This window comes from Bos indicus, chromosome 16 (genome assembly GCF_029378745.1).
Source record: "Bos indicus isolate NIAB-ARS_2022 breed Sahiwal x Tharparkar chromosome 16, NIAB-ARS_B.indTharparkar_mat_pri_1.0, whole genome shotgun sequence".
NCBI classification, from domain to species: domain Eukaryota; kingdom Metazoa; phylum Chordata; class Mammalia; order Artiodactyla; family Bovidae; genus Bos; species Bos indicus.
In genome coordinates, this window is record NC_091775.1 from 30,287,874 (window position 1) to 30,306,785 (window position 18,912).

Here is an 18,912-nt window from a genome sequence, read left to right on the forward strand (position 1 = left end):
GGTGGTTACAGCATAAATGGAAGCTTATGCATTCTTCTTACACCTATACTGAGTGTCAAAGCGCCCTGAGGACTTTAAAATCCATGCCTCTGACTTGCTAGTTTTCTTTAACATTCCAGAACCACATGTGCTATACCATAAACTTGTGCACTTATTTCATTTTTAAAATTTACTATCTGCTCATGGCTGCTCTGGGTCTTTGTTGCCACGTGCGGGCTTTCTCTAGATGTGGTGCGAGGACTTCTTTACTGTGGTGGATTCTCTTGTTGCACAGCATGGGCTCTAGGGCACACAGGCTTAGCTGCCCGGCAGCATGTCGAAATCTTCCCAGACCAGGGGTTGAACCCGTGTCCCCAGCCCTGCAAGGCAGACTCTCAACCACTGGACCACCAGGCAAGTCCTACACGCGCGCATTTAGAACTGGGATAGTGCTTGAAGGACGCCTCTGCACTTGAGGATGCCACGGGGACGTGAGAGCGGGCCATGGAGCGGTGAGAGGCGGTGGCGGACTCTAGTCAGGGGGACGCTCAGAGGGGGCAGTCAGGAGGGTGCAGCAGTCTGATACAGACTCTGGGCCTGCGGGAAGCCCTTCCCTGAAGCCCCATGGGCACCCTCCACCCCCAGCCCTCTACCCACCTTTCACCCTTGATGGCCGGGAGCTGCTTCTTGAGGGTTTCTTGGTCCTCTGCGGTGAGGACGCTGAAGCCCATGAGCTGGCTTGCGCTGAACTCGGGACGGAAGCCCAGCTCCTCCCGTTTCTGAACAAAACACTTTGGGTGGTACCAGCAGTCAACCATGCCCAGCTGGGGCTTATCGGGGTACACCACCTTTTTAGACAGGCGCACCTGGCCCTGTAGGAGAATCCACACGTGTTAAAAGAGAGACAAGGAAGGGTGGTCAAACATCAGGGTGGCCCAGGGGCAACCAGGTCCACAATGAAGGTGATGGGAGGGCTGCTGGAAGGTTTTGGTTCTTTTATGCCATTAAGGATTGTGTTACCCTGAAGCCTCTGCTCCCTAATTTTAAGTAAGGTTAAGTCCAACTAGCTACCTGCCCACCCAGCTGCCTGGGCAAGTGATAAAGTGGTAACATCACCCTGAGGACACTCTGCAGACCCCGGTGCAGAGGTAAGAACAATGGCTGGGACGCTAGACTGCAGGCTCATGGGAGCCAGAAGGAGAAGTATTAGTCGCTCAGTCGTATTTGACTCTGCAATCCTATTGACTGTAGCCCGTTAGGATCCTCTGCCCAAGGAATTCTCCAGGCAAGAATACTGGAGCGGGTTGTCTGTTTTCTCCTCCAGGGCATCTTCCTGACCCAGGGATTGAACCTGGGTCTCCTGTATTTCAGGCAGATTCTGTACCATCTGAGCCACCAGGGAAGCCCCCAAGGGACACAGAGCAGGCCTCAATCCTAGCAGGGATCTTCTGCAACTTCCTACCCAGCCTCCTCAGTCTCTTTACACAGATGAAGGCTCCCTAAAATGCGGTAGCAAACCCGTACAGCTAGCATCCAGTCCTGCCATCCTGCCCAGGTCTGACATCCCTAGTGAGTTCCAGGCCTGTGAGCCCCAGACGGGGAAACTCGGACCAAGTGGCACTGACACAACTCCACCTCAGGCCCGGCCATGCTCCATGACACACGGCCTTGGGCACTCCCTTTGAAACTTTCAACTTGTGCCTCAAATTCCTGTGGTAGAAGGCAGCTGGAGAAGATCTAGCAACTCCATGTTTTTCCTTTCTGAACACTCACTGACTCTCCTCAATTTCCTGTACAATACTGAGGAGGTAGAAACTTCTCATCAATGCCTTAAATTAATCAACCAGAATGTTTGCCTAAGATGAGAGGATCTCTGGTAACGAGGCTAAAGGGCACAGGCCAACCCCTCGATCTGCGTCTGAGCTACTCCGACGGCCGTCACTCTACCCAACCAGCTGTCATTCTACAGGGGTGAGAGCTGGAAAGGAAGGAGGGTGGACGGAGTTCCCGACTAAGCGGAAGAAAGCCTGGAGGCTGACACTAGGGAACAAACGCACTCCTTAAACTGAGTCTACCATAAAACACAACCAACAGCTTCCTGCAGCCCTTTGGGGGTCCAGAAGAGACCCACTGTGTGCATGTTTTCCAAACTCTCCCACGTTTCCTAAGAGCAGGTTCAGTGACACACAAGGACAGCACTGTGAATGATCAGGGCTAGATGTGTCCACAAGAAAAGTCACGGTTATCTCCTGTCTCTACTAAGATGATTCACTTTAGTTTTACCCAGCACCTAAAGCCCTATTTTCTTTTTCTTTTGAGCTATCCAATGACATCCAGTGCAAGAAATCCAGAAAGGCAGACAGACCAAGCCCCAGGCTCTCACCTTGTCTATCTTCTCCATGCAGCTCTTGCACGTGCTTCTGTTGGACTTGGCGTACCCTGCCCCAAAGTCAATCAGTGTCTTCTCGGTCTTGCTGCCAACTCCATCTTGGCCTTTGCCTGAAACATCTAACACAGCCATGCTCAGTTCAACAGCCTCAGTGTAGTTCCAAAGAGCCCTGTCCTCCTCTACCTCTTGAGATTCCTCTACCAGGACACCTTGTGTTTTGGGCAACGGCAGCTGGTCCATCTCTTCTAGGTTCGTTTCTAACTACTGTGGTTGGTTAACAGTTTCTTCTCTGGCAATGAAATTAAAATTTTTCTCAGGCTCCTGGAAATAGCACAATGTTAGCTGGTGGTGGTCTTACCACTCCCATGCTGGCTCCTCCTCTGCAGCCCCCTTCCTCACTTTGGAAAGAACTTAGTAAGTGCTTACTACGACGTATGATAGTAGATCAACAGGAGAATGAACAAACAAACTGAGATATAGTCAAAAGACTACTCTTCAGTAATTAAAAAAAGAATTGATGACACATCAGACAACCTGGATGAGTCTCACAGACATGCTGAGCAAAAGCAGTTTACAAGAGAAAGAGATACTATTGCTTTCTCTCCCAAATGCTAAATCACACAAAATTAATCCAAAGGGACAGAAATCAGAACAATGGTTACCTTGCTGAGAGGAAAGATGACTCAGAAAGGACCCAACGGACCCTTCTGGGGCTACTTATTGATGGGTGAATGTTAGATGCATGCATGCACTTGCCAAAATTCACTGAACTGTACGTGTCAAGTCTGTGCATATAACTGTGTATTATTTTAAAAATTCTGGATGAAAAATTTCAAAATACTAAGAACAGGTATTGTGAGAAAACAGATATTACAACAAGAACACTGACTCAAAGATGAAGCTTCATTATGATGAAACACATGTCCAGCGAAATGAAAAGTACTTAGGGATGGATGGTGTGGAAGTGGAGAAATGGGTACATCACACATTGCTGGTACAGGCAGAACTGATACAATCCTTCTAAAAGGCAGGCTGGCACACACACTGTGAAACAGTTCATCTCTTTTAGCAGTATTTCCTCCTCTTAGAATTAAAGAAATAACTGGATAGATGCCCAGGATATATGAGAAATTTGTGACAGTTCTGTTTGTAACAGAACTAAATGGTTTACAGCCTAGTTTCAAAAGTAAGAGAGTCTGGACTTGAATCTCGCCACGGACATTCACCACCATGCTAACCTTGGGCCACTCAACTAACCTTCAGGTGTCTCAGCTCAACTGGAAAAACTGATAAAGCAATATGACAAGGACTCAGTCAAATTACTGTAATATATGCCAAATACTTAAATGATGCACAAAATTTAGCAAAATCTGAATAAATGAATACAATGTTATCTTGAACAATAATGATGGAAATCTGTAACTTTTAATGTGAGAAAAGTAAATATTAAACTATAAAATGCAATGTGTAGACCACAGGGAAATACAAATCAAGATTATGAAATATCACTTCAAAACATTAAGGATATTTTAAAAACTCCTGTAAAACCAAAAAATCCAGAAAACAAAAGTGTTGATAAGGATGTGGAGAAATCAGAAACCCACAGCTGCTGTGGCAAACAGTACTACAGTTTACACAAAAAAATTGAACGTAGAGTATTGATATGAAAATTCCACTATGATAATTCCACTCATAACTCCACTTATGAGTATATACATAAGAGAACAGAAAACAGGGTCTGCATCAGATAAATGCACACCAATATTCACCAATGACCAAAAGGCAGAAACAACTCAAATGTCCACCAAAGAATGAACAGATAAATGAAATGTGGGATAGCCATATCACAGAATTCTTACCCAGCCTTTAAAAGGAAGGAAATTCTGACAGACGCCACATGAATGAACCCTGAAGACATGCGAAGTAAAATAAGTCAGACACAGATGGACAAATACAGTATAGGCCAAACCCAAAAGGATAAATACTGTGTCATTCCACGTGTATGAGGTACCTAGAAGTAATCAAGCTCACAGAGACAGAAACAGTGGTTGTCAGAGAGTAGGGGGAGGAGAAAAGAGTTCATGTTTCATGGCTATGAAGTAATACTTTAGGAAGATGAAAAAGTTTTGAAGGATGATGGTGTGGCTGCATAGCAGTGTGAATTGCACTTAACACCACTGAAATGTACACTCAGAGTGGTAAGCACTGTGTTATGTATATTTTATCACAAAGAAAAGGTGACTGAACATTAAAAAAAAAAGTATTATACTTAAGGTAGAAACCTTTTTCTGCAGGAGTAAAAACCCACAAACACACAAGCATCAATGTCTGAATAGAAAAACATTTTCTAATAAGACACCCTGCAATATTAATGATAGTTCTTTCTGAATTACAGGATCTGGGACAATTTAAAACTTCTTGTTCTCCAAAACAGCCTGGAGTCACAATCATAGGTTAAACTGGGTCAGTTCACAAGAAGGCAGAGAAATGAGAATAGAGTCTCGGGAGATAGCCTTCAAAGGATGATTAAAAAATAAAATCGACCATTTGAAATCTAAAGGCATCTCAGCAAGTTGAGTTTGTGGATACTGACCAACTGACCACAGCTTATACGGAGAGTCAGGAGACCCAGAACAGCCAACGCAATATTGAAGAGGAACAAAGTCAGGGAACTGACACTGCCTGACAATAAGACTCACTGTAAAGCTATATAATCAAATCAATGTGATGCTGGCGAAACTGATAAATAAGCCAGAACACAGTCCAGAAGTATACCCACACAGACACAGTCACTTGATGTTTGATAAAGGAGCAAAGTCAACTCAGTGGAGAACAGACAGCTTTTTCAACAAGTGGTGCTGGGACAATAAGACATAAATGTGCAAAAAAATTTAATCTAGACAGATTACATCTGTGGCAAATAATAACTCAAAATGGATCACAGACTTAAACGTATTGATTAAACATAAGACTATAAAACTTCTAGAAAATAACATGGGAGAAAATCTAGATGACCTTGGGTATGGTGCTAAGTTGCTTCAGTCATGGCTGACTCTGTGTGACCTTATAGACTGCCAGGAGACTGCCAGGCTCCTCTGTCCATGGGATTCTCCAGGCAAGAATACTGGAGTGGGTTGCCATTTCCTCCTCCAGGGGATCTTCCCAACCCAGGGACTGAACCTGTGTTTCTTAAGTCTCCTGCATTGGCAGGTGAGTTCTTTACCACTAGCACCATCTGGGTATGGTGGTAACTTTTTATTTACTTATCGATTATTATTATTCTTAAAGTTTTTTGGCTGTGCCTTACAGCATGTGGGATCTTATTTCCTCGACCAGGGATTGAACCTGTGCCCCCTGCATTGGAGGCGCAGTCTCAACCACTGTACTGCCAGGGAAGCCCCTGGTGATAACTTTTTATAGATGGTACCAGACCCAGTACATAAAAGAAATAATTTATAAGTCAGACTTTATTAAAATAAAAAATGTCTACTCTGTGAAAGATAGCACCAAGAGAATAAAAGATATAAGCCACAGACTGAGAGAAAATACTTGCAAAAGGCATATCTGATAAAGGACTGCTGTCCAAACTATACGATGAACTCAATAAAATGACGTGAAAAGATGCTCAAAATCATATGGTACTTCTTGCTATTCAGTTGTCAAGTTGTTTCTGATTCTCTGTGATCCCATGGGCTGCAGCATGGCAGGCCTCCCTGTCCCTCACCACCTCCTGGAGTTTTCCCAAGTTCATGTCCATTGAATTGGTGATGCCATCCAACCATCTTATCTGCTGTTGCCCTCGTCTCCTGCTGCCTTCCATTTTTCCCAGCATCAGGGATTTTTCCAATGAGTCGGCTCTTCGGATCAGGTAGCCAAAGTACTGGAGCTTCAGCTTCAGCATCAGTCCTTCCAATGAGTATTCATGGTTGATTTCCTGTAGGATTGAATGGTTTGATCTTCCTGTTGTCCAAGGGACTCTCAAGAGTATTCTCTAGCACCAGCTTGAAAGCATCAGTTCTTCGGCACTGCTTTCTTTGTGGCCCAACTCTTACATCCATACGTGGCTACTAGAAAAAGACTACAGCCTTAACTATACAAACTTCTGTTGGCAAAGCGATGTCCTTGCTTTTTAATACACTGTCTAGGTTTGTCGTAACCTTCCTGTCTTCAAGAAGCAATCGTCTTCTAATTTCATGGCTGCAGTCACCGTGCACGGTGATTCTGGAGCCCAAGAAGAGGAAATCTGTAACTGCTTCCACCTCATCCCCTTCTATTTGCCATGAAGTGCTGGGACCGGATGCCATGATCTTGGTTTTTTAAATGTTGAGTTTTAAGCCAGCTTTTTCACTCTGCTCTTTCACCCTCAAAAGGCTAAGTTTCTCTTTGCTTTCTGCCATTAAAGTGGTATCATTTACATATTTGAGGTTGTTGATACTTCTCTTAGCAATCTTGATTCCCGCTTATAACTCATCCACCTTGGCATTTTGCATGATGTGTTCTGCATATAAGTTAAACAAACAGGGTGACAATAACCAGCCTTGTCATACTGCTTTCTCAATTTTGAACCAGTCAGTTGTTCCATATAAGGTTCTAACTGTTGCTTCTTGACCTGCATAGAGGTTTCTCAGGAGACAGGTAAGATGGTCTGGTATTTCTATCTCTTTAAGAGTTTTCCACAGTTATGAACCACAAAGTCAAAGGCTTTAGCATAGCCAGTGAAACAGAGGTAGATGTTTTTCTGGAATTCCCTTGCTTTCTCTATGATCCATGAGTGTTGGCAATTTAACCTCTGCTTCCTCTGCCTTTTCTAAACCCCAGTTGAACATCTGGAAGTTCTCGGTTCACATACTGTGGAAGGCTGCAGGATTTTGAGCGCAACCTTACTAGCACGGGAGATGAGCGCCACTGCCCCGTAGTGTCAACACTCTTTAGTACCGCCCTCCTTGGGAACTGGGGTGAAGCCTGACCTCTTTCAGTCCTGCGGTCACTGCTGGGTTTTCCAAATTTGCTGACATGTTGGCTGCAGCACTTTAATAGCATCATTTAGGATTTTAAATAACTCTGCTGGAATTCCATCACCTCCACTAGCTTTACTGGCAGCAGTGATTCCTAAGGCCCACTTGACTTTACACTCCAGAATGTCCGGCTCTGGGTAAGTGACCACACTATTGTGGCTATCCAGGTCATTAAGATCTTTTTTGTCCAGTTCTGTATATTCTTGCCATCTCTTCTTGATCTCTTGTGCTTCTATCAGATCTTAACGTTTCTGTCCATTATTGTGTCCATCTTTGGATGAAATGTTCCATTGCTATTTCCAATTTTCTTGAGGGGCTCTCTAGTCTTTCCCCTTCTGTTGTTTTCTTCTATTTCTTTGCATTGTTCACTGAAGAAGGCCTTCTTATCTCTCCCTGCTATTCTCCTGAACTCTACATTCAGTTGGGTAACCTTTCCCCTTCTCCCTTGCTTTTTGCTTCTTTTCCTGCCTCAGCTATTTGTAAAGCCTCCTCAGACAACCACTGTGTCTTCTTGCATTTCTTTTTCTTTGGGATGGTTTTGTTTGCTGCCTCCTGTACAATATTACGAACCTCTGTCCACAGTTCTTCAGGCACTCTGTATACTAGATCTAATCCCTTGAATCTATTCATCACTTTCACTATATAATCACAGGGGATCTGATTTAGATCACAATGGACTGGCCTAGTGGTTTTTCTCACTTTCTTTAATTTAAACATGAATTTTGCTGTAAGGAGCTGATGATCTGAGCCACAGTCAGCTCCAGGTCTCGTTTTTGCTGACGTATACAGCTTCTCCAACTTTGGCCACAAAACTGTAATCAATCTGATTTCAGTGTTGACCATTTGGTGTTATCCAGGTGTAAAGTGTCTCTTATGCTGTTGAAAAAGAGTGTCTGCTATGACCAGTGCGTTCTCCTAGCAGAATTGTGTTAGCTTTGCCCATATGGTACTAGGGAATTGCAAATTAAAATAAGATACCACTACAAATCTATTAGTTTGCCAGAATCCAAAACACTGGTAACAAACATTGGTAAGGACGTGGAGTAATAGGAACTCTGATTCATTACTGGTAGGAATGTAATGGTCAAGCAAGACAGCTTGCTATCTAAAGATACTCTTACCATACAATCCAGCAACTGTGTGCCTTGGTATTTAGTATTTATCCAAATGACTAAAAAACTTATGTCCACACAAAACCCTGCACGGGGACATAGTTTTATTCATAATTGCTAGAACGGGCTGCACTTGAGGTGTCCTTCACTAGGTGAATGGATAAACTGGTGCTTCCAGACAGTGGAATATTCGGTGCCCCAAAGAAACGTTATCCACCTGTGACAAGATATGCAGGAGCCTTACGTGTGTATTACCCAGTGAGATAAGCCAATGTGAAAAGGTTACATACTGTGTGAGTCTAATGACACAATATTCTAGAACAGATGAAACTATGGAGATAGGAAAAACATCAGTGGTTGCCAGGGGTTGGGAGACAGAGGGACGAACAGGTAGAATGCAGAGGAATTTTACAGAGTAATGGAGATACTCTGTATGACATTATGATGATGGATATTTGTCATTATACATTTGCTCAAACCCTTACAGGAAAGATGTACACCACCACGACTGATGGCTAATATAAACTCTGGACTTTGGCTGAACCGATGTGTCAATGTAACTTCAGCTGCTGGGGCAAGTTGATGGTGGAAGAGGTCACACCTCTGTGGAAACTCTCCACTTTCCATACTTTTTGCTTAATTGTGCTGTGAACCTGAAACTACTCTAAAAGAGGGTCTAGTAAGATAACAACCACAGCAAATTTAAAGGCTACATTTCAAGCATCTAGAAGGAACATATCCCGCACCCAACAGGACAAGTCTGGGTCACTGAATGCTGCTGGAGTAACGGGAGAGTGAGCTGAAGGACCTACTCTTTGCTCTCACAGAGCGGGCCCCTACCCAGGAAGCTCCAGGGTTGGGGCGACCCCCGCGCCTCCCCACTGCGCACACACCTGTCGCTCCGCCAGTCTCGGCCATCTTCTTGATCGTCTGCTGGTCATCCCAGCGGAGCTCAGAGAACCCCTCCACCTCGACATCAGGGTGCCAGATGGAGAAGCCGACCTTCCAGAAGCAGGAGAGGTGGTACCAGTGCGGGATTTTCCCATCGAACATGGGCGACTAGAAGGGCGGAATCAGAGGCGGAAAAGAGCCGTGAGCCTCAGGTGCGGCCCTCAGCACCAGACATCCCAAACCCCCTTGCTTATCTGTCAACAGAGGACGGCACCCACCCCTCAGCTGAGGAAGCTGCCTTGCCCGCCATGGGACAGGCACCAGGCCATCCTGTGGGGCTGACCGGCACTTCAGCTTAGAGTTCAGCCCTGAGCGCAGATACCAAACTTGCCACTGCGTTTCAGTCGCAAACTCAGCTCAGAACTCGGTGAAGGCACAGGAGATGCCAGTCCTGCATCCTGGGCACCTCCAAGCGGAAGAGGCCCCGCCACCGCCAGGGCCTGCACAGCCCCCAGGGCTCTGTGCACCTAGGACAATGGGGAATGAGTCCCTGATAAGCGCCAGGCTGAGCAGATGTGTCAGAGAAGTGTCATGCTGGCAGCAGCCACGCAGATGTGCACGGAATGAAGGACTTCCATGAGGGAGACTCAAAGGGACCGGCTGAGGGGCGCCCCACCCCCAGGAGTTGGAGTGACCCTGCTGCCCACCACCCACCATGGGACACCCCACAGCTGTCTGAGGAACCAGCACCCTCATTTCACAGTCTCATGGGGGTGCGGTCAGACATGCAGCAGGTGATTCAGCCCCCGTTCTTTCCACTACGCTGCTCTACGTCTCTTGGCAGGAAGAGGTACTTAAAAATACACAAACGGTTCTTCTGACTGACTACCCCAAACATCTGCTTTGATAGGACATAAATCTAAATGTCAAGCAGATGGCATAAAACAGCATTAAAAATAAACACCAAGCAAAACGTTTAGGATGGAGTTATGCGGACACAGAAAGTGCTCGGGAAAAGCAGGGATGAGCTCTCCCAACTGGCCCTCTCCTACTAGGTAAGCAGCCTCTCTCTGGGTTTTATAGACAGCACTGAATAAAATACAGGGATAATGGCTGGGGCACAGGACTCAGGGTCGCGCAGCTTAGGTTTACAGCAGCAATGGCTGTCCTCTGGGCTTCCCAGCTCTAACCAGAGCCAACAGCACTTCCTCAGGTCCCATGACAGATGCCCCTTCCCATAGCTCCCCAGAGTTAAGATCCATTTGGGCTATTATTTGATCAAGGCCTGTGCCCTGCATCGGGTCAGGAGCTGCCAGAGGCGCCATGCAACGCCTGTCTTGCCAGCACAGTCACGGCAGGCACTCAGAACGTTTGCGGGGTGCCCCAGGTCTGGAGGGAAGAGGAAGAAAGGAAGGATGGAGGGACTCCTGCTGTGGGAAAGATGCTCACTCCAAGACAGCCCTCCCCATCCACACCCAGTCAACAAATGGCATTTCAGAGAACAGACTCGTGTCCTGGCTCTTAAACGTTCACCAAGGCAGCCAGCACATCCTTAAGCACCCGGACGTCTTGTTACAGCATCTGCAGTGGCCTTGACTTGGCTCTGCATGCCCTGGAACCCCTCTTTAAGCCTCCTCTAAGTGCAGAGGGAGGGCCCTAACTCATGGCTCTGCCCGCCGCCCCCCAACCCCGGAACCTACGGCCACAATTTCTTCCTGGCTCTCTGAGGCCCCCACACTTGCTCCTTTAACTTTGGCCTGAGTGCTGTGTCCCCAGCCACCGGCACAGTGCCAAACATAAAAAGTCTCCACCAGGATATACTCATGGCACAAACTCTGGGACTGCTGAGGCCGCTGGTCTCCCTCCAGAGGAAAGAACCCTTGATCAACACAAAGCTTTATACTTAAGAACTCAGGACTGAGGATGAGATGGCAAGAAACTAACCAGACCAAGGTCACAAGACTACTGCCTCACCAGGCAGCCGCCCCGCTGCTGTAAGGAGCAGAATCCTTGGCTGTAGACTCAGCAAACATGAGGGCCCACCACGCACCAGGGTCCTTACCCAGCCACCTCAGGCTGCTTCCTGAGAAATGGGCTATAAAAAAGAGGCCACACCAGGGCCAGGCTACCCCAGAGAGTGCAGAACCACTGTTACCAGGAAGAAAGTCAGCAGGGTTTCCTGCAGGCCCTCCCAAGAACAGCAAGGTCCGGTTCATTCCCCTCCAGGCTGCCCCAGGGCCTGCCAGCTAAAGTATCAGGTATTGGATACTCCTCCGCAAACAATCCTCCCACACAAATGTAAAAGAAGGTATTTAAATCCAAAGGGGGTGGGGGTGGGGGAAGAAAGGCTTCTTTTTTCTGGCCTTCACCAGCTCAGCCTACAGGACCTACAAAACATTTGTGTTAAAACTCCACCCTCAATTACCATTAGAGAAAAAAAATCACACTTAATTTTAATTCCTTCACTAAAAGTAAACAGGAGAGCCCAGAATGTTACACTTTGTTTAGTTTAGAAGAGTTTACTCAGTGGAACCCTCTGGACTAGAGCCAACCAGCCTCTTCACTCCTCACCCATGTCCCAGTAGAACAGGGTCCTCTCTGACTGTCCAGTGAAGCCTATGGATGTCCCTTTCTCTGACTAACATTTTAAAATGCACAATAAAATACGTAAGTTCACAAAGGAAATCAATGGTATTAAAATAATTATGAAAACATTTAAAAAGTTTACTGGGATACAGTAATCTACAAGTCGCTCAGTCCAACTCTTTGCAACCTCATGGACTGTAGCACACCAGGCTTCCCTGTCCTTCACCACAAACTTTAAAGCATTAAATAACAAGATACAGTACCGCTTTAATTACTACTATAATCTTATTGCTAACAACTACTGTAATCTTGTTGCCATGTTATGCCACGCTTAGTTGTTCAGTCATGTCCGACTCTGTGACCCGACAGACTGTAGGCTGCCAGGCTCCTCTGTCCATGAGGATTCTCCAGGCAAGAATACTGGAATGGGTTGCCATGCCCTCCTCCAGGGGATCTTCCCAACCCACGGATCGAACCCAGGTTTCCTGCACTGCAGGTGGATTCTTTACCGTCTGAGCCACCAGGGAAGCCCACAATCTTGCTGAGACGAGTATAAATGATTATTTTTAAAAATCCCCAACATCTGTAAATGATATGAAAATAACTACTGCTGATGACAGAAACCGCAGTTACTGTCACTGTGCCTTTGCTTTGGGGCTTACATTCATAAATGCAGAAAGTAATGAATTGTAACCGAAGTCCAGGGAAGACAGCAATCTTTTCTCATTGAAACTCATGGACCTCTTGAGTTCTACGTGCCATCCCACAGACTCCAGGTTAAGAGCCCCTGCATTAATGGGGACTTCACGAGATCAGCAAGCCACCCAAACGTTAGGATGAAATGAAAAGACGCTCTGGGGGAGATAAGGCTCCTCAAACAGGAGGCCTTGTCTACTCCTCCATCCTCAACTTTCTGCCACTTCTGTGGTGAGCTCCAATTTGGCACCCACCATGCCAAGGGCACCCATCAGGTGGCACTCACCCCAGCACAGCAATGTTTACCAGTCATCACCCCTTTAACCAAATTGGGAGCTCCCGGAAATGGAGTCTGTCCTTGTGCCCCTGGTACTTAACACCATGCCTAGAATCTAACTGGTGCTCAGTGAGTGTTTACTAAGTGATAAGTGTTCAGTAGTGAGCTAGGTGGCCCTGAGAATGATACTAAGATGACAATGCCAACCCCTGTCATATTGTTGGAGCCTGTCAGGCTCCTCTGTCCATGTAATTTCCCGGGCAAGAATACTGCAGTGGGTTCCCATTTCCTTCTTCAGGGGATCTTCCAGACCCAGGGATTAAACCTGCATCTCTCAGGTCTCCTGCATTGGCAGACAGGTTCTTTACCACTAGTGCCACCTGAGAAGTGACATACTGTTGCTAATTCTAACTCCCAGATGGATCAGGATCTGTTTATTGGACTTTAACCTTCGTTTTTCATTGTTCGTTACTATAATCATATAAAATAATCTGCTTCCGGGCACCCTGTCCCTCTGCCTAAAGGGATTAACACATACATCCCCTCTCTAAGGGCTCCCCTGGTGGCTCAGATGGTAAAGAATCTGCCTGCAGTGCCGGGGACCCGGGTTGGATCCCTGGGTCGAAAAGACCCCCTGGAGAAGGAAATGGCAACCCACTCCAGTATTCTTGCCTGGAAAATCACATGGACAGAGGAGCCCAGCAGGCTACAGTCCATGGGGTTGCAGAGTTGAACACGACTAAGCAACTTCAGTTTCTTTCCCCTCCCTAAGGTTGGCCATTTCAGGAGAGATTTGCAAGAAAATGATCTTTACTTTCTGAACTCCTTCCCCTCTGTGTCCTATAAAAGAAGCTGGCATCCAGATCCCAACAAGACAACTGACTTTAAGACAACAGTCTGCCATTTTCTCAGTCAGTTGACTTTCCAAATAATGAAGTTAGTATTCCTTGCTTCAATTAGCCTGTCGGGCAGTAAGCAAATTGAGCTGGGACTTGGTAACAATATTATGAAATGAGATAGCCTTAGTACACACTGGTACCCATTCCCCTACACCACCTAACTACCGCAAATGCAGCAATACCACCTAGTCATTCCTAAAATACCTACTGCCTCACCGGTGGAGGGAAATCAAGCTATCTTGACCATGAGCACTAAGCTTGGACAAAAGCTTTACCTTGGGGTGGGGAGGACAGGGCAGGTGGGAACTAGAATTACACAGACAGACGGGAGCTTTTTGGAAGCTTAAAGTGGCAGGAATCTCTCTGCCCTGGGAGGGGTCTTCAGACACACCACCTCACTTCAACAACTCTCCTGGCCTGCTCCGAAGCCTTAGGGACCACCGGAGGGAATCTTGACTCTATTAACAAGCCCAGATGAGAATCACTACGAACCACTCTTACTCAAACCGGATAGCTACAAAGACGACGTTCTGTGAACTTGGAAAGTTTGGGGGGAAATGTTAAACCATAACGTAAGCCAAAAGTGAACGCACTGTACTGAAATGACATCGACTTGCATAGTTTTGCATAATTAATTAAAAAAAAAGAGTGAGCGGGTGTTGAAATGATAGCCAAAAATAGATTTAAAAAAATCCAAATCGTCACTTGCCAGTCGCCACCGTCAATGTAGGACAAATATCTTCCAAAACAAGGTAGGTCAAAACCAGACAGACTAGCCTCAAAAAACCACGAGTCAGTTTCCTTCCCGAAACGTATGGCAATAAAATAAACCCAGAATTAAGGACAGAAGCGGCTCCCAATTTTCACAAAGTAAAAGGCCCCACCGGCTCCAGACCGTATTTCCCGGGCTTTTCCTGCAAGATCAGCAAAACCTGACGGAAGAAGGGTCCACCCGGCGGGCTTGTCCCGCGATAGCAGCTGTGCCCGCAGGCCCCGCGCTGGCTGGGAGCGGTCGGCCAGGCCCACGGCTCCGGGCCGGCCCTCCCCCCACCCTCCTCGGACGCGCGAAGGCCCGGCCGCGCACAAAGCGCCCCATCCGCCCGCACCTGCACCATGAAGGCCATCCGGATCGAGTCCTTGGGGATGCTCTCTTTGCATTTCTTGCAAGACGCGCGCCCGCTCTTGGCGTACTCGACCCGGTAGAGCTTGTCTGAAGACTCCGCCATCCTTCTACCGCTCACAGCTCCGGAAGCCCGACGCCGCGACCAGGAGACCCGCTGCTGCTACTGCCGTCTCAACCACCGATCCGCTACCCGGCGGCCAGGCGCCTAGAACCGCCGCCGCCTCCGAACACGCCGCGTAGGCCACCCGCCGCTCCCGATAGATTGCTGATGCCTGGCGGCGGGCACGCCCCGGCGCCCGTGCGCAGGGGCGGGGCCGCCGGCGCGCGCGCCCCCTGCCGGCCGGGGGTGGGGGCGGTAGTTCCCCGGCGCCTGCGGCTGCGCGACCTCCCTCCGGGATGCTGGAGGCAGAGGCCCGGCAGACCCTTCGCCTGCAGCCCTGGGAAGGACGGGGTGCCAGTCCTTTCACCATGTGTCCCCTTTCACTGTTTGTCCCCAGGAAGGCTTAAGTGTTTTCACAGCTGATTCCAGCCAGATCTGGAAGGGGCTGGACTAGCTGGGGAAAGTCCTTTGGCAGCCAGAGGACCTGGGCAGGCCTTCGCCTGGGCTTGACTGCAGTCTGCGGACCATTGGGACCGAATATTAACTGAAGTCTAGCATCGCCTTCATATGGATTTTAATGCATGGATACAAAGTTCGGGAGTCTCAGCAATAGTTATCACAGCACTGTCATGTCACTTTACAGTTGTTGGGGATGTAAACTACAAATTGGCACTTACCAAGAGCATTGCCAATGACAACAACAACAGAGATTGAACCCCATGCTGCTAAAGCTATTGACCTTCAACAGCCCTGAGGGAGTTCAGGGTGGAGTGAGGCACTCTGTGCTCCAGGGAATCTGATGGGACAGGTCTTTAGATAGTTGGATGTGTTGAGGAACAGATTTTATGATCTCAGTCCTTGCCTCTCCTCATATCTAGAGAAGCACTAAATCCCTTCATGGTGACATCAGATCCTCATGACTAACAAAAACCCTTTGTAAAATGAGTGTTTCATGGCAGTGAACTCCCCCTTCACCAAAACCTTATATATTGACTTTCCCCCACTGCTGCTTTGGAGCAGTCTCAGAGCTATCTGAGATCCTGCCTCCCAGGCTGCAGTCCTCATTTTGCCCCAAATAGAACTTAACTCACAACTCTCAAGTTGTACATCTTTTTTTAGTCAACAGGGAGAACTCAGTATTAAGCTCATCACTACTTAAATTTCAGTCACTGAAAGATCTGCCTCCCTGCTAAGTCACTTCAGTCGTGTCTGACTCTGTGTGACCCCACAGAAGGCAGCCCACCAGGCTCCCCCATCCCTGGGATTCTCCAGGCAAGAGTACTGGAGTGGGTTGCCATTTCCTTCTCCAGTGCAGGAAAGTGAAAAATGAAAGTGAAGTTGCTCAGTCGTGTCTGACCCTCAGCAACCCCATGGACCTCCGTCCATGGGATTTTCCAGGCAAGAGTACTGGAGTGGGTTGCCATTGCCTTGGGTCTTGTTATTTAATGTAGAACTGTATATACCTGGTTTCTTTTTCAATTCTATGCATTTTATTTTATTCATCTAAAACATGATTATAATGGAATATGCTCTATTTGAGAATATTCCATTCTATAGAGGAAAAGAAAAATAAACAAGATGAATGAAACAAAACTTGTTAAACATACAGAAGGAAAAAGCCAGAAGTTTTTGAGATGCAGATGTTGAGTAGGCTAGTAGGTTGTGAGACAGACCTAGGCAAGAAGCTTAAGTAGTGACCTGTTTGATATGTTACATGTGAATAGAGTAAGTGGAATATACGATGCAACAAATAAAAGAATTTTACTTGGAGGGTAACCAAATCAACAGGCATCATCATCTGACCTCTGGGTTGACAAGTGTGTCATCCCTAATAGCCACTCACTGGTAATAATGTTGTGATCCCATTCTGGCTTCCATGTGCTCTGCTCAAGAACCACAGATAAAACCCACGTCTGTTCAGCAGGTTATTGGCGAGCTACGTCTGCGGCCAGGTGTGCTTGCCCCTGTGTCTTTCTGATAGGTGACTGTGGGTTGGCTCCAGGTACTTACTCTCTGTTGAATAACTTTGAATATCTTCAATTCCAGTCTTCATAACCCCACTGTCAGTCTCAGAGAGAGACAGAACAAATGAACATTGCAAGATCCCGGGTTTAGATGACGTGCTCCATCTCTCCTCCAGCCTGTCCTGGGTATGTTATCCACCCCATGTTGTTCTCCTTGCTGCAGAAGATGTCAATTAGGTGTTTCAAATTGATTTAATAAGCCCTGCAATTCAAGCATCTTAGTCTGTGGAGCTTTCTGTTCTGTGACTTCTCAGATAACTTGCCTGATAGTGTATCTGGAAGCTACTATTGCATTAGAGGCTCATAGACTTCACTGGATTGACAAATGGGCCTTGGGTGCACACACAAAGGTTAAGAATCCCTGCCTTACATATATCTGAACGAAACTATAATTTGAAAAGATACACGCGCTCCTATGTTCGTAGCAGAACTGTATACGATAGTCAAGACGTCGAAACAACCCAAATATCCATTGACAGATGAATGGAATGGAGTATAAGCCATAAAAAAGGATGAAATAATGCCATTTGCAGCTACGTGAGTGGGCCTAGCAGTAGTTTAGTAGTTTAGTTGCTAAGTCGTGTCCGACTCTTGGCGACCCCATGAACTGTAGCCTGCCAGACTCCTCTGTCCATGGGATTCTCCAGGCAAGAATACTGGAGAGATAATTATATGAAGTGAAGTGAGAGACAAATACCATATATCACTTACATGTGGAGTCTTAACATATGATGCAAATGAACTTACATATGAAACAGACTCACAGACATAGAGAAGGGATTATGCTTGCCAAGTGGGAGGTTGGATTGGAAGTTTGCAAATGCAAACTGTTATATATAGATTGAATAAATAGCAAGATTTTATCTGATAGCTCAGGGAACAATATTCAATATCCTGTAATAAACCCTAATGGAAAAGAATATGAAAAAAATTTGTATAACTGAATCACTTTGCTGTACAGAAGAAATAAGCACAATTTTGTAAATCAACTATTGGAGAAGGCAATGGCAACCCACTCCAGTACTCTCGCCTGGAGAATCCGGTGGACACGGGAGCCTGGTGGGCTGCACTCCATGGGGTTGATTCAATTTACAAAAAGGTGAGAGGAATTCCTGCCCAAGAACACTAAGGAAAGCCAGGTATATTCTACCCCTCTACTCGATATTTCTGTTTGGATATCTTACATGGACATCCAGTAATGTCCAAAACCTCCCCCAGTGCTTTCTACCTCGGCAAATGGTCCATGGTCCTCTGCATTGCTTAGGCTAAATGCTTCGTAGTCAGACTTGATTCTTTTTCTATTCCATATCCGATCCGTCGCTGAATGTTGACTTCCTGACCTCCACAGTCTCTCAGTATCTTCCCATCAACATAGCACTGGTTTCAGGACCGCCTACATATTTGGCGGTTCTGGGAGAGTCTCCTTCCATGCTGGCCCTTTTACATTCTTTTTCTGCCCATGAAAGCATGTGAGGTCACTTTAGATCTCATCCTGTGTTACTTCCACGTCCAAAACCTAAAGGCTTTTCATCACACTTGGAATAAAATCCAGAGTTCTTCCTATGGCTGAATCTGAGCTCTGGCTGCTTCCCTGACTTTGTTGCCATCATCTCCTGAGGGCTCCCACTGTCCCAGCCACTCTGGCTTCCTGCATGTTCCTCAAGCCCACCCCCACCCACCCAAAAGTTTTTACCAGTGAGCACAAGCCTCACTCCCTGTCTTCATTCAGCCTCTGCTCACATGTCTCTGTGACCACCCCAGCTAAGATACTTCATTTGTACGCTATCTTCATCTTCTTGCCCTGCTTATGTTCTTCTTTGC

At 46.7% G+C, this 18,912-nt stretch overlaps 1 protein-coding gene across 2 annotated transcripts in view; it reads right to left on the bottom strand.

Moving 5' to 3' along the window:
* Positions 1-15,246, bottom strand: part of PARP1 (poly(ADP-ribose) polymerase 1) — a 41,457-nt gene extending 26,211 nt beyond the window's left edge. The window contains exons 1-4 of one of the 2 annotated variants that reach the window (XM_019976546.2): positions 14,951-15,246; positions 9,389-9,554; positions 2,363-2,478; positions 637-851 (exon numbers count right to left, since the gene is read on the bottom strand). In XM_019976546.2, the coding sequence (XP_019832105.2) occupies positions 637-851; positions 2,363-2,478; positions 9,389-9,554; positions 14,951-15,070 (617 nt within the window). In that variant the 5' untranslated portion in view covers positions 15,071-15,246. Of the gene's footprint in view, positions 1-636; positions 852-2,362; positions 2,488-9,388; positions 9,555-14,950 lie in introns of both variants that reach the window. The other variant, XM_019976545.2, reaches the window with a different exon arrangement.
* Between the last annotated feature and the right edge of the window lie 3,666 nt (positions 15,247-18,912).